At 47.6% G+C, this 16,511-nt stretch overlaps 1 protein-coding gene across 1 annotated transcript in view; it reads right to left on the reverse strand.

Moving 5' to 3' along the window:
* LOC119385835 (hemicentin-1) overlaps window positions 1–15,902 on the reverse strand; it is a 102,194-nt gene extending 86,292 nt beyond the window's left edge. The window contains exons 1-2 of the mRNA XM_049414129.1: window positions 15,875–15,902; window positions 14,357–14,704 (exon numbers count right to left, since the gene is read on the reverse strand). Coding sequence (XP_049270086.1) covers window positions 14,357–14,704; window positions 15,875–15,902 — 376 coding nt within the window. The remainder of the gene's footprint in view (window positions 1–14,356; window positions 14,705–15,874) is intronic.
* Between the last annotated feature and the right edge of the window lie 609 nt (window positions 15,903–16,511).

Below are 16,511 nucleotides of genomic sequence, written 5' to 3' on the forward strand. Positions count from 1 at the left end.
CGGTTGCTTTCACCAATCCTGTTTTTCGGCTAATGAGCCTTCTCTCGAAAAAGAAAAGAAAGATTATGTAGGTTATCTCAAATTATATTTTTTAGGTGAGTTGGATGTTTGCTTTAGTTTACTGGTTAACAGTCACAGATTTTCTCTCTCATTTTTTTTCGCGACAGCGGGAAAGCATGGTCGTTGCCGACCCCATTAGATCTGGTAATCTTGTTACGCCTATTGCGGTCGTTTACCGCTTGTCAGTCGAGAGCGCGCGCCGCCGTGGGAATTTCCTCGGCGGTGTACCGGGTTTCAGCGTTTCGTAAAGCACAGAAGCAGATTTCAGCCGTTATGTGAGAGCCTCATTAGAAGGTTACTTTCAGTCTGCGATTTTCTTATGTTGCTCTTGTAATAAAGTTCGCGAATATTTTTGCAGCAATGTGATTGACGTAGGCCATGCTCGGAAGCCTCTTCAGAAAGTTAACTACCGTAGTAACGCCCTGCACCTTTTGCTATGCTCCGTGTCCAGCTCAATCTACTATAATTTCGCTATTTTTTTCCCCCTACACGTTGCAACGTAAAAAAAAAAAAAACAAGCTTTGCAGTAGATTTGTGGAGGTGCGTGTGAAGGAAAAAAAACATACAAGCACATTTTCAGCAATTGCGTATACTCGTGCTGAAAATGCGTTGCTCGCGCTCGAGATGTGTTCGTACGTTTGTACGCTTTATAGAACATGCACACAGAGTAGCACGAGAAAACAGAGAGAGGTAGAGGGAACAGGTCTATACGCGTGATACCAAAGACCGAAACTAAGTAGGATAAATAAATATTGGAGCGACTAAGGATCGAGGCATGCGGGAAGGATGTCGGGGGATGCGGCAGCTAGAAGTGGCAGGAGGGAATTGGGGGAAGGATGAGGCGTCGAATGTTGCGCAAGAGACCCCTCACGACGAGAAGACCATCCGAGTTGCAGACAGTGCTTCCAGGTGGCGATGAAAATGACTTATCCGTCTGCAAACAGCCGATAACGAGATTTTCGAGTCTCACCTGAGCGCTTGCTGCGAAAGAGATCAGCGTTATTGGGTGCCGTCGTCGCTGCTTCCTCCGCTGATACGCCGCCGCCGGGAAAGAAGAAGACGAGCTAAGCCGGGCGCGTCACCGAGAAGATTCAATCTTCGGGTGTCGGCCGGCCGCTCGCTCGCTCGCTCGCGCCGTACGCCTCACGCTCGACACGAATGCCTGTGTGTACAGCGCCGGTGCGCCGCTGGCGTGGTTTCCCGCTATGCAGTCATCGCTGATAAACATTTACTTAGGTTTCGTCGGCTCGACTGCGGACCCGAAGGTCGCGGGATCAAATACCGGCCGCGGCGGCCGCATTTCGATGGAGGTGAAATGCTCGACTCCCGTGTATTTAGACTTAGGTGCACGTTAAAGAACACCGGATGGTCGACATTTCCCGAGCCCTCCACAATGGCGCCCCTCATAAGCATATTGCGGTTTCGAGACGTATAACCCCAACAATTGCTATTATTATGGGTTTAGGCAACTGATCTTGGTTCCACCTGCTCACTTAAATCAAGAGAAAGGAACAGAGATAAAAAGGAACGGGAGGGGGGTTAACGCGGTACTCGTAATCGGTTTGCTACCCCGCACAGGGGTTGGGAAATAATGGGTGCCAAAATCACGATCTGATTGCGCTATATCATGCATGCCGTGGTGGGAGACTGGCTATACAAATACTTTCCCCTACATATAGCTTTCTTTAGGTTGAACACATTGCACGGCACACGTTCATTTAATTCCCATCATAATGCGGCTGCCATGCCCGGAATCAAATCCGCACGACCTCGATATCACGAATTCAACGGCCACGCCTGCAGGCACTGAGCTATTGCTGCCGGGTCGACTCGCCTGTGACACAGGACAAAGCAGCAGATGTGGAAGAAAGATGATAATAGGGGTGTTTTGCTGTTGTTGCTATGGTCGTCTTCGGCGACCATTGATGCGACCGCTTCTTTGCTTTTCGTCTTTGCTTTTCGTCTCGTCGCGGGCGCTGTCGTCGCACGGCTGACTTCTTTTTGTTTCCTATGAGTTTCCGCAAGACATTTACTCTACTTGCGCCTTCGTGTCTACTTTAAGTCAGCGCCCGAGCCTATAACTGCGATCACAAGTGGGTTATCTTGTGCTTTTCAGCGGTTATCTTTTCGTGCACATGTCCTTTTTTTTTTCCTGGAGTGGAAAACTCAACCAGAGAGTCTTTCAGATTCTGTAGTCGCACGGATATCATTCGGCTTCCGAGCACAGGCGAGTGTAGTGCCTGTGCATTTAGGTGAAGTATTCGCCGGTAAGTGGATGCCGTCGAGACGAACAGGGGCGCAGCAAATAGTTTCGTCAGAGTGCACCGCAAGAAAATAAAACAAGTAACATGTAAGAACCGGAAACCGGCGCAGACCTGATTTTTTTAACAGACGTTCAGGATAGCGAGAAACAGAAGCAAGAAAGCAAAGGCAGGGCAATGAAAGACTAAGATTCTAAAGATGGTGAAGGGCCGCCGATATTTTTCTTCGCTTTTAGGTCGCATAAAAAGAGGCGCATGCGTCACATTATACAGTGTGCATGGCTGAAGCGTCTGAATGTTGCTAATCAGATTATGGCGGAAAGAAGCAGATTTTTTTCCTTCCTGTGCTCATGCACACAAATGCATTTTTAAGCACGTTTCTTTGTATATTTTTGGAAAGCAATCTCTTCTAAGGTGTCTCACACAAATTGGTCTTTGTTTGTATGCACACTTCTGTGCAGAACTTTTCTATTTGGTTTGTTCGAAGAGACGAATTGCACTAATTCAACATACGAATGTCACTGCCAGTTTGTCACGATAGTCACTCTCAAATTGTTTCCCGAACTGGAAACATTGAAACGATCTTACGCACACTTCAAAAGCGCAGCTCGTCCTTGCATGACTCGACAGTTTGGTCAACAATGATGTTTCACTATATTTAGCACTACCTCTCTGATTCATAAATTCAAGTCTCCGCATACATGCCTGATAGCGCATGGACCCCTCTGTCTTCTTTTGCGTAGTGTTATCGAAGCCCGCATTACTTACTGCCACCATATTCCTAACTCACCATCAGAAGTAACTGTGATCCAAAGTTCTCATAGTACTCGGTTTCCCAGACGGGTCTGTTATTGCTCAGTATTTCTGCCAACTGATGGCTCCAATCTTTGTTGAAGCATCGCATGGGGCTGTATCCATTTCACGAGAAAAAGGAAATCGCATTGGAGTACACTGGTGTATACCTCGGCCCTTTTTCTCCTTATCGAGATCTCACTTGATTGCTGCTGCAAAGTAACATGGAACAACATAGGTCAATGAAACCATTCTTTGGTTTACTACGGACAAAGCCCGTATCTATTAGAGCATCCACTGGTGCCGGTGGCTGCAACTTCCTCCCCCGAACTTGATTGAGAACGCATGGTGGATGCTGCGTCGGAGCACTCCGCACCGCCATCACGGACGCAGACGGGAAGAGAAACACTTCTAACGGGTTCCGGGCAAAAGGGGGTCGACAGAAGGAAAACACACATCGCTTCCCCGAAAGGGGAAAACATGGCCACGGAGCGCGACGGGAAAAGCTAATTCGTCGTTGTCGACGCTGACGCCACCGTCGGGGCGGAATGGAGGGCCGGAGATTCAGTGACAACGACGAAGACGACAAGCGGAAGAAACGACGAAATCGCATTATCCGGCAAGATTCGGTCCCGTCAGGTCGTTCGTCGCGACTGACTCTTTCGTCAATACGCACGACGATGGCTGCTGTGGATGAGAGACCGGGGGAGAGAAACCCCGCTCGGGCAGCAGCAGACTGCCGTCAGGGAATAGTGCGTCCCAAACTGGCTTCGCGTGTTTTCGCCATCCTCCGCCTGGCTTCTCTTATCCCTCTTATGGGACGAGACAACAGACCCTCCATCGGTCACTGCCGTTGTGTGCGGAGACAGCAGCAGAAGCCCGTTGGCAATAGAGCTATCGGGTGCCGGCGCAAGCTAAAGGCCGAGCGAAGACTGGTCTACTGTGTAGACGCATACACATAGGCACGCAGTGCGAAAGTGTGAGTGCAGAGTAACGCACAAGGGAAATAATTCTTGGCTTGCTTCATCGTTTGCGCGATCAATGGGCAAACAATACATCTGATGCGCTTGTATGCGAGAGAGTCGTGCGCACGCGAGAGTTGACATCAGAGTTTCTTGCGTGGGCGCGTGTTCGACTGCGCAAAAAGTGCGTGCTAGAATACACTCTAAGAAAAAAGCGAGTATTCGGGGAGTATTTCTGCTACACAACAATAATCGTCATCTGGCTTGCTCGCGTTTCCTTTCTTGAAAACCCGGCTCTCGTCACTTTCCTATCAAGAATGCTATGTCACGCTGATAACGCGCGCGCCGTTCGTGGCCGGCAAGTGCCGGGACCGCAGTGATAACGCGAGGAAAGTACGCGAGGTGGATGACGATCATTGTTGTGTAGCAGAAATACTCCCCAAATACTCGATTTTTTTCTTAAAGTGTAGTAGACAAAAATATTCAAGCGCTTCACTCTTTCTGCAGTCCTACACTCATGGCATGTTATTTTCGCTTCCTGCTTAGTGTTAACAGCAGAGCTGTTTAAACTTGAAGCGCCGGGTAGTGCAAACAGAAATTATCATCATCATGAACGGGCACGCGCTCTTTTCGTCCTCTTCTTCCTTTTCGTCCTCTTCTCCATCTTCTGCTTCGCTCCCAGAACACGTGCGCCGATTTGTCCGGCGTGGGATACAATAACTGTGATGGGCGAGAGAACGAGTACACAGAAAGAGAGAGAGAGATAAAAGGAGAAAGAGAGAAACAGTGAGAAAGAAAAAAATTCCTGGTGAAAAATTTCACCATCCCCCACTAAAGGAACCATGTGGGGATGCGAAGGAGCGCATGGGTCGACTTAAAGTTCCGTTCATCACGAGCACCTTGCCCGACGATAACGCGTCCTTGCACGTGGAGCACACCATGAATTCAATGTAGTTGCCGTTGCTGTTACTCGTCCCGAACTCTTGTTGGAGCACGCCACGCGTGTTCATCGGGCGCGTCTGCAGAATCTCATTCCCCGACGCCATCACGTGATTGCTGAGAGTGTGTAAGGGGGAGAGGCCACAGCGTCTTACCCAGCCCCTTACACAGGCCCGAACGCGCTAGCGCGTGCCAGCACACGTGGTTTTGTCTGCGTTAAGGCAAGCTAGGAAAGCATACGGCAGCCCGGGCCCCTAAAGTGCTCTGCACGTATCATCACCAAAGCGGTCGAAGAACACGATGAAGAAGACTTCTCCTTGGCGCGAGCGCGCGCTCTGCGCATATCATCATCAAGGCGGTCGAAGAACAAGACGTAGAAGACTTCTCCTTGGCGCGAGCGCGCGCTCAATATGTTACAGATGGCTATGGTAGGTTTTTAGAAAGCGGACGGTCGCCAATGGAACTACGGACAAAGCCCAGCGCAAAAACTGCTTCGCATCTAAAAAATTTCATGGCGAGGCGGGATTCGAACTCGCGTACACACGATCCGAAGGTGAGCGTCGTAACCACTCGGATGTCCAGGCACGCTAACAGAGCCTCGTATAGCATAGCCTTGTACAGTATAGTATAGCATGGGGGCGAGAAAGAGAAGTGTTAGTGAGAAGGAAAAGGAGGAGGGTAGAGGTTAAAGCATAGCGTAGCATTTAATAAGGTTTCGATGGGGGCTAGTTGTTATGGCATCGTTACTCTTTTGCTGCGCTATACTGAAACACCAGGACAAAACGAGAAGACAGGACACATACGTATATGCCCAAGAGTTGCAAGTTTGCGCACATGTGCGTCCTGTCTTCTCGTTTGGCCCTAGTGTTTCAGTATAGCGCAGCAAATGAATAACGATAGCATATAAAGAGAGAGGAATAGAGAGAAATAGAGGGAAGAAATACAGAAATAGATAGAAAGAGAGAGAGAGTATGAAAGAAACAGAAAGAGAGAGACATAGAAATATACAGAAACAAAAAAAAACAGAAAGAAGAGAGAGGAGAGAGAAAAAGAAAGAGAACAATAAAGAGAAACACAGAAAACCGCCCAGCTGCCTTAATTTCTTTCTTTTTTTCCCCTGCAGTTTACTTCTGTTAATATGTTAAAAATAAAATTCTGGAGGCAACCATAATCCTTGCCTTGGGTGTCTGATAATGAAATTCGCAGTCGGCGTTCGTGTGCCCTCGTGTACTCCTTTAGTTAACCTTGTGTTAGGCCACGTATCTCAGAGGCCACGTAGAAAGACGTGCGTGGTTGAGATCCGCCCCGCCAGGTGCCGCAATGATCCCAGCTCCTTACAATTTTTCAATGGACACAATCGATTAATTTTGAGTAATTATCCTGACAATTCTTACTTATCTCAAGTAAAGCTATAGTCTGATATGTGTGTCCAATATAACTCTTACATTGAACCAGAACTATCGATTTCTATTTTTAGAAGATTTTCTATGAATATTCTTCAAACCGGAAGTAAGAGCTCGAGCGGATATGCTTGGAATAGAAACAAGAGCGCCACACGCTGCTTGCGCCGCTAATAACCTAACGAATGGTTTGTCTAACTTGAGAAGCCGCAAGTTTCTTTTGAGGATGAGAAACTCCGAATGTCACATGGTGTCATCGACAAGAATATGGAGGCGAACTGTTCTCAAACGTGGGGCGATGCAGGCTGCCTCTCGTTTGGAGGAAGCTTCATACCGTCGTAAAGCTTCCTTCCGCGTAAAGGAAGGGCCAAGAGGCAACGATAGCTGCATCACGTCGAAAGGAAAACAAAGTAAGAAGAACATACATTAGGCTAGGGACTGCGTTTAAACGGCGCCGGCATTTTCTGTGTGTGTTGCTTTTTATCCTGTGTGTGTGTATGTGCGTTTCTTTCTCTCTCTCTACACCACCTTTCTTGGCCTTATTTCTCCATCCCAGTGCTGGTTAAGGAACCAGATGCTAATATCGGGTTAACCTCCCGGCCTTCCTTTTTTCATCTCCCTCTCTCTCCCTCTCTCTCCACATTTACCTTCGCTCGAATCTAAACTAAAAATATATAAATCCCCGTGAGCAGCATGAAATAATCACGGTTCTCGAGTTTTCTTTTCCCCATACTTATGCAATTTTGCCTATGTAATACATACTGCTAGTAAAGGCCCTTTCCTTCTTTCTATTTTTATTTCTTAGGGCGCATTGCCGGATCACTCACTCTTTCTTGCCCTCTTTATTTCTCTCTCATTGTTGTTCATGTGTAGCCTTAGACAATCTTATCTTTGGCAATAAGAATCAGACGCAAAGTGATGGGCGAGGGAGTCTAGAGAGCGAGATCATCCTTTAACGTGCGCCGAAAACTGCACAACCACCTGATATGCGTAAGAGAAGCGTTGCAATATAGAGAACTACTCACTTCCAGCTGAGCTACTATTGGGATGAGACCAAAATTTAGATGTCTCTGCGCATTATGCTAATCACGTGAGCGCTCTTTCTATTTCAATTTTCAATAAGTGAATTGTTTGTAGGTATTGCCTTTCATTGCTTCCAGTGGCAAGCTTATTCTTTCTAGTTGGCGCCCAGCGTTTTTAATGTACCCACCATTCGTCAGACGCATACTCAGTCAGGCGGCACAACAGTAAGGTCGACTGGCTGTGCTTCATCAGTAATTTCTGTGGCGTAACTATGGTAACGAAATTGGGAGAAGTATTCTTCTGATGACAATGGTGTTGGATTGCCCGCGATCGATATGGGGAAGAGGTTCTTTTTCCTTCGACTCCGTAAATTGGAGAAAATTTTTGATTGCTTAAATTCAGACTGAACACGCGTTTACCCTGGCTTGTTGGAACTCACCGCTTCGTGCAGTCGGATCAATCTATTTTGTTTCGCTCTCGATGCGCGGAGCCAAACGGTGTATAGTTGCGTAATTGAGATTGTATGCAAATATGCTCTGTGTAACCATTTAGGCTGGCATGAATCAGTTTGTTTCTCTCTACAAGATCTCAATTGTGCAGTATCCTAGCGCAGCCCCAACACTAACCCGAAGATACCTCTTTCAGAGGGACCACACGAACTAGCGCTACACGAAAGTTGGGACAAAAAAAAAAGACAAAAAACACCACGAGACACGGTTAGTGCGATTACTATTCAATGAACCAGTCAGACACGCCCGTGCCAAAACTTGGCGCAATTAACTCGCTCGCGCCCGGAAATAATGGCTGTTACCGGCGAGTGCAGAAGTGCGTGGCAAGCTCATGGTATCTTGCGCTACGTCATGCATAACCACGCTCGGTCCGATTGCCCCGAATTGGATTACTGGTTGTAAGAAGAAGGGTGCCCCAGCTTTCCTTCCAGTGATCCGAGTCAATTAACCAGAGTGCGTGCGGCCTTGAGGGAGGTAGATGGGAGGAAACCAATGATGAGGGAATGGTAGCTGAAGAGAGAGAGAGAGAGAGGTAGGGGAGAGGGAGGAGCTAGAGAGTCGAGGCAGCACTTCGGGCTGATTAGCGCCACAACTCAGACGGCGGAGACCCAGGTGCTTAACCTGACGCGGAGCGTTTTCGTACGCGCTGGGGGTTTCGATCGCGTGCTCCCACCTCTCGATGCTCCGCCCCCCCCCCCCTTTTTCCCCTTCATAAACTCTCCGTAATCTCCCAAATGCAACGAAAGACGAGTCTCCTGCGCACTGCTGCGCTCATTAGACTGACGTAGCTCGCGCATTAGCGCCTTTCGTCGCATTTTTCATGCACGCGGAATTAGCGAACAGACGGCGCTTATTGTTGGCGGCCTGCAGGGCTCATCCGCGCGGTGAGCATGAAAAATGGCTGCCGCGCACTCGGGGGGCCCGCTTTCCGTACCCTTAATTTCCGGTAGTACAGCTGCGACCCGGAAGCATCACGTCCTTAGTGAGCGGAAGGTCGTGAATCCGACACGACTTCTGCAAATGATGCCACTCCGATGGTTATGAGTGACACGTGTAAATGTAGATTGCACCTGTAATACCTCCCGTAGTCGCTTGAGTATGTTTTTTTCTGGGGGGAAGGGGGGGGGGGAGTGAGTGCTAGTCTTAAGTACTACATGCGTGTAAAGGAGTAGCAGAGCACTAAGCATAACGATTAATATTGAAAGTTAGTGTCGCGACAAATCGCGACGTGTAGTATACTACACGTCGCGATTTGTCGCGACACTAACTTTCAATATTAATCGTTATGCTTAGTGCTCTGCAGTGGATAACATCAGAGTGGAGACCAAATCCGTTCTGAATCTATACCGAAACTTAGTATCCTCTAGCGATGGAGTTTCCCATGAATACGAAACATTGTACACAATGATCGTTCGACGGCATTCGAATACTCCTCCAGCGTTTTTGTGGTTTCCTGTAGGTACATTGCTGAAAAGAGTAAGTCCCCATGTCGCCAATCCCGCGACCGACATGGGGACTTACTCTTTTCAGCAATGTACCTACAGGAAACCACAAAAACGCTGGAGGAGTATTCGAATGCCGTCGAACGATCATTGTGTACAATGTTTCGTATTCATGGGAAACTCCATCGCTAGAGGATACTAAGTTTCGGTATAGATTCAGAACGGATTTGGTCTCCACTCTGATGTTTATCCACTGCTTATCTGCGTCATATTTCGTAGTTTTCTGCGGACATTTACAGACCATCACGTAGCTAAATGATTCCTTACAAGACCTGCAGTATTCCCAAGTTTATATATATATATATATATATATATATATATATATATATATATATAATATATATATATATATATATATATATATATATATATATATATATATATATATATATATATATATATATATATATATAAGGAAGACGTAGTAGGCGGGGAGGGGGATCCGCATGGTGCCATCTCATGCAACATGAGTGAATGCATTCTCTCGTGACGAAGAAGCTTCTCAGAAGTCGAGATGGTAAAACGGACTACGCGGTTACTTGCAGCTACAACTAGCCCCCCAATGTCCGGTCGGAGGGATAAAGAATCCTCCTGCTTTGCGAATGCCGACGGGCCGTTGTTCGATTCGCACGGCCAAATTCGATTCACATTCTGAAAGCGATACTTCACCGGCAAAGCTTGAGCAAGTCCCTTATGTAGATGTGTTACTCTGCGGTACATGAAACGTATGGGCTTACTGATATTTCCAACCTCCTTGAGACGTAAGGGGACACGTGTACCGTAAGTAGATACGTAATATTGTCTCATTCCGCTAGGAAACGTCCCTGCTACATAATTCCCGCAATACGAAAGCCTCTCAAGCGGCAGCTACAAATACAGAATAGATATCGAACAACGCAGTTCTTGCTTACTTGCTTGCTTGTTTGCTTGCTTGCTTGACCCTTTATTCTTGTCTCTTACCCACTACGGGGGATTGTTTGTTTGTTTGTTTGTTTGTTTGTTTGTTTGTTTGTTTGTTTGTTTGTTTGTTTGTTTGTTTGTTTGTTTGTTTGTTTGTTTGTTTGTTCGTTCGTTTGTCACCTTAAGGAGACTGGCGCATACCCACTAGGGGGATTGGACACACTGACAATTCTAAAGGGAAATGTAAACCCTATGTAATTTCAAAAAGAAATAAGCACGAAACGCGATGTAAATAAAAAGTCTATTCTGCTATATCATTAGCTTGAACCCCATCGTCGTCGTCGTCATCTCTGAGATGTGGTATGGTGTGTGCACATTAAAAATGTCGTAAGAAATACAGCTTGTGCTTTGGAACCTCTTTTGCATTATACACATATTTTTTGATAGACAGGTAACTGTCTGGGGAAACAGCGCGAAAACGAGACAAAAGAAGGAGGAGACAAACCACAGCGCTCTTTCCCCGGCAAGTATGAACGAACCGCCCAAACATGCATGCTTTTTCAGAGAGGTAATAACGCTTAAATAAACTCGAACTTGAACCTGCAAAAAACTATTCCCCCCTGTTCCCCCACCCCTTACACACATGGCTAACGTGCTTCTCATGGTTAAAAAGACAATACCTATGTTTTTTCTTGAAACCGCTACGGCTCCCACGCGCTGTAAGGAAGAATCGCTGTAAGGACGTTGTTAGAACACGGACTCCGTGTGTTCATTTCCCCCGGGGACATGCAATCATTGGCGCAATCTGGCGCCAGTGGGCCTTGCTCGTACGCACACGTAACACAAGCTGGTATATGTGCGCGAACAAGGGGGGGAAAAGCACGACATCGCCGCAAGTCACGTCTCTGTGCACCAGCAAGACAAGCAGGGTCAATCGCTAGAGGCGTGATGTATGAACATTCTTTTTGGTTTCATCATTAGTGTCGCCCGTCTAGCAAAAAACAGCAAGGAAAAACGTATACGCACTACCCTCAGAACTCTTCTTTATCTACGAGAGAAAAAAGAACCGATCTCACTGCGATGAAAAGAAGAGGAAGCTAATAGCAAACTCAGGGTGCGATAGAACCCTAGAGGCATCGACTTGGGCCAGTGCTTGGGCTTCGCGACAAAACAAGGCGACTACACTAATGAACCGACGGTAGAGCGAGGGACAGCGCTGTTCTCTTTCTGTGTGATCGATTGCCATTGTAGAGGAGGTGGTGTCCAGTTGTTTTCACCCTGAACTATACAGATTATTTTATCAAGGCTTACTGATAACCTTATGGGACTTCACTGCGTTCAGAATTCCTCGATGCGTTTGAAATAACTCAATTCCTCCTTCATGGACTTGTCGATAAAGAAGGTGCATAATTGAAACAAATATGCTCTCAATTTCGTTTGCTGGATCACCTCCACGTTGTCGACTTAACAATTCACGTACTGGTGATGACGTCAAGATTCCTCAAGCTTTCGTAAAATAGAAAGAAAAGTAATGTGATAGGCTCGCCCGTTTGATGTCTAGTATCCGAAGCAACCAAACAAATTTGACGCCCGTGTGATGTGTGCCGGTAAGCGTTTTCTGGGATGTGCCGGTGTTTCACTGTAAGCTGGTCAGCCACCCCTACCCTTCCCCTCCCACGCCTGAATCTTTCTGTATCTCCCTTGGTGGTGCACTTCCTCCGTAATCGGCACACTTTTGACCCAGCGACGACGCCGTGTGATAACGTCGTCATATGTCACGATAACGTCACAAACTTAATTCGGCGATCTGTGATGTCATAATGACGTCACAAAACCAACCAAGCTCTTCCATTTCTTCTCGCTGACCGAGCGCAGTCACAGTTTCTGTACCTCACGCCACATTTTCAAGGTCACCGTCTTATGAGGCACTTCGAGCTTTCGCCTTAATAAATATCTAAATAAATGTGAGAACTTCTCAGTTACTCTGGTCGAGGTGGTCTCAGCCGACTGACGATTCGTGATTCCTTAGTTAGTCCTAAGTACAGCTGGTCTCACATCAGGAAATCCTTTATCACGCAAGTGATTTTCACAGTCATTAGCTCCAGCCTTTATATTGCACATTGCACCCTCCCTCCCCCCGGCTGATCTACGTGTTTGCGTAATTAGGACAATTACCACACGAGCACTTTCTACGGTCTACATTGGTGGTCGCACAATTTCGCATTCTTCTTTTATAAGGCAATAAAATGGTTGCATCGGTAAAACTTATCCTACACGAAACATTTAGCAATAAGAACAGTCAAATGTTCTCTCCTTTGTTCAAACGATCAGCTACCGCGTGATATCGCGGTTCCCGGCCAAAGGCAGAATTGTTGGAAAAGATGTATATCCGCGCACTTTAATAATCGCGACCTGTATTCACAGGAATGTCCTGAACTTGGCGACTGCTCTTCCTTCTCTTCCCTTTTCTTATATTCTCTCACAGTGAACGGTAGCAAACCGGATTTTGCGATCCGGTTCAACCATCTTTCTGTTCCTTATTCGCCCTCTCCTTTATTTGTTAGTACGGATTTGTTGCCTGCTTTCACATTGTCACTCGAAACGACGTACGTCCACTCCGTTTCAGCAGAGATAACATGGCAGCGAAGGGCGTTCGAACTTCTCTCTCGTTCTCACTATTCCTGCGGCGTCTCTCATCCGTAGCCACGTCTTTGTGAGCGTAGAGCTCTCCGAGTCCCGCCGGAAATGGCGTCTCGCCGGCTGCAAATTGGGCGAGACCCGTGGCGAGACCTCCCGCGCCTGCCTTCCCCGGTAGTACTGTCGTCAAAGAATAACAAGAATAAAAAATAGTTCGCGCCGAGGCCCGCGCACGCGCTGGACGCGCACATGCGTCGCAGCAGTACTGCTCGACGCGTCGCCCCAGCGAGACTAATGGCACGCCGCCGGAGAAATAAGGTGGTCCTAATTAGCCGCCGCCGCGCATTCCGCGCTTGGGAATAGCTGGGAAAGGAGGCGAGGCTTCATTAGTTTGGCCGGAGTCGCGCGCGGCGCGTTTTCGGACAAGGCGCGGCGTTTGTCCCGCCGGTCATTGCGCGCGGCGGCTATATGGCGTGTCCGCCCGCTCATTGATAGGTGGGGGTGCTGACGAGGCAACGACGAAGGGAGTGTTAGGCGGTTAGGCACGAGCATATTCCCGGAAATAAAGAAGTGCCTGTCCCGTCGCATGAGGGAAAGATCAGAATAATTGGCGCGTGCATGCACGGGCGTGTTTGCGTGGGTATGTTTTTTGTGCGTGTGGGTTCGTATGTGTATCTGTGTGCGTGTATATGTGTTTGTGTGCGTGGGCCTTATACCATACCCTCACAATTTGTGATCGGTGGTGTTCTGGCGTACCGTATTAACCCGCATACTACTGGCACTGTTTAGCACTGTGTATTGTTGTCCACTGTTGGCTAACGCTGCCTCAATGTGAAGATTACGGCCGATCGCCCTCTTCTTTTGTTGGCGTCTCTTTCTTGTCCGCCCCTGTCACTCCATCTGCATTCTCCTGTGAACAACATGTGTCCAGCCTCCTCTATAGCTGCCAGCTAATGCTGGGTTACTGTAGGCCCATATCAGCCAGTGTCACTATATACAAGCTAAATGATGGTCATTGTTGGCTAAGTGATGGTACTAGTATTAGCTTATGATGGCTATCAGCTGTTATAACGGCAACGTCGTATTTATTCAGTTAATCTAAACAGGCTTTCGCGTACACGTAGGCAGCAGCCCAAGCTGGTTCTGCCTAAATTTCTTGTGTGTATATATATCTTTTCTTTTTGCACAAAATAAGAAATTAAGATTTTTATCTATACTCCACCTTCTAATTCATGTATCGATAACGATGGCATCATTCGGTATTCATTAAGTTGTTATGTCATATCTACGCGAAGTACAGACAGGCGCAACTTAGCAAACCGCCCCTTCGTGACCGAACACTCGCGTGCCGCATTGGAAGCCAGCACTTACCGACTACGACGAAGCGCACGGTGGAGTTTCGCTGAGCACCGTTGCCGAACAACGCCGAGCACACGTACAATCCGGCGTCGGCAGCGGCGACGTCCCCGATCATGAGTAGCGCCGGTTCGTCGGCCGATGAGAAATAGGCGCGTCCGGCCCATAGATGTGCAGGTCTGTGCCTGGCCTGTAGGAAGTTTCCAGAGCCCATGTCGACCGTGTAGACGGGTCCCGAGAGGCCGCGCTTGAACCACGACACGGACACGGCCCACGAGTCCTGGGTGGCATGCCGAAGGTGGCAGGGCAGGGCAGCGTCACCGCCCACACGGCTCGTCACCACTGACGGAACAACGGAAGTATCTGCGCAAGGAGGCAGAAAAGAAAAAAAGAAACTTAAAGAGAGGCTCCCTACTGAGAAATTGTCAGATAGCGCGTCAATATTATTTGGAACTACATAATTAAACCAAACAAGCTAGAAGTTCAGGAGAACACGGTGGCTTGAAGCGATTAACCCCCGTATTCAAGAACGTCCCTCCACTCACTTGACTTGAGAAAGTCGATCGGAGCGCCGTCTCTCGGCAGGACAAGTAACCAAATATCAGCGATAATCTTCAGCAATTCTTAAGAAGCGGGGCGTCATTTTCAGTCGAGCAGCGGCGCTATGCTCAGCTCGGTCAAGTGAAGGACGAAATTTGAGTCGAGGCTTGTTTGAGAATACGGGGGTAAAAGTCCTTGAACTGGGGTTGTCGCTGGAGTCAGCATTTCTACAAGTGGTGTTGGGTTCTTCAAGGCAGAAACAGTTGCTGACTTTAAGAATACAACGCCACTTGTAGAAATGTTGGCTCCAGCGACAACCCCTGTTTAAAGATTTGTCATAATTTAACCAAGACAGGGCAACACTGGTCAACATTAAACTTTGACTACCACTGCTGGTAGACACTGGAACAGCAGTTCCAGTGTCTGCACTGCAGTGCCAACGGACCACCCACTCGTGAAAGTATGCACTTTAGACAATGAATGTATCAGGAATGTATCAGACAATGAATGTACCAAATAATCCTTGCAGTCGAGATTTCTTTTTTTTCTGAACGAGGTGAGAGCCTTTGTTTTTTCTTTGTTTATAGGCCTAGACGTAAAAAAAAACTCACAGGGTTCCGTATGCATTCGCCTAAGAAGACTTGAAGGCGAAAGCCACCTTCTTCTTCTTCTTTCCTCCCCCCCCCCCGCAAGCTTTCGGCACGTACCTAACGTAGTTTTGGACTGCCTCCATCATCGGCGCACCTTTGACCAAGCGACGATGTCATGTGGTGACGTCATCATGTGACGTCATCATATGACGTCATCATGTCGTCAAAAAGTTTGGCGATCTGTAACATAATGATGACGTCATGTCGTGACGTCATCACGCGATGATTTCTTTTTTTTGCATCACTCGGGTTAACGCCGCCGACTCCGATGGTCAGTTGTCGCGTTTGATAAGGCATACAAGGCTTTCGCCTTAAAAATTGGCTATGTTACACTCGTTCTTACATATGTCAACGATGGCGACTGGCGTCATGAAACCCTACCCCTTTAGTTCGTTCTAGGAAAACTGAAGATTGCATAGAACATATCTAAGATGGCTATCTTTGTGTCTCCGGAAATAAATGCTAGAATGTAGTCTTTGGCCAAACAGGCGTAGATCTCGTTTATCAATCGCAATTTAGATGTTTAAAACGATAGCATTTCCATATGCTTCATCTTCCTTCGCGTAACAGGTTTAATATATTTCACCAAGTGAAATCCTGCTGTGAGGTTTAATTCACTACGATAGTGAAGGCGGTGCTCTTAATCTATTCGTCGCATAACAGCGGCTTACATCTTGCGCAAAGCGCCGATCGCAAATAATGACGCGCACCCTGCTACCGACAGTCGACGCAATTATTGCATCACGCGAATGCGATTTCCGATGAAACAGAAGAGGCGAGCGTGCTTCGTTTTTTTTTCCTCTAGCTTAATTAAGCGGACGAGATACCACCGATAATGAGTTCCGCAAAGACGAAGTGCGACGGCAGATTGTGACCCGCGTACATATACACCGCGCACCGAACGGCGATCGGTATCGCAATCGTCTCGAAATGTGCTGACAGCTGCCGGCAGGCCCCCGGTATGCTTTCCAACGCGCACA

This window comes from Rhipicephalus sanguineus, chromosome 3 (genome assembly GCF_013339695.2).
Source record: "Rhipicephalus sanguineus isolate Rsan-2018 chromosome 3, BIME_Rsan_1.4, whole genome shotgun sequence".
In the NCBI taxonomy this organism is placed as follows: Eukaryota; Metazoa; Arthropoda; class Arachnida; order Ixodida; family Ixodidae; genus Rhipicephalus; species Rhipicephalus sanguineus.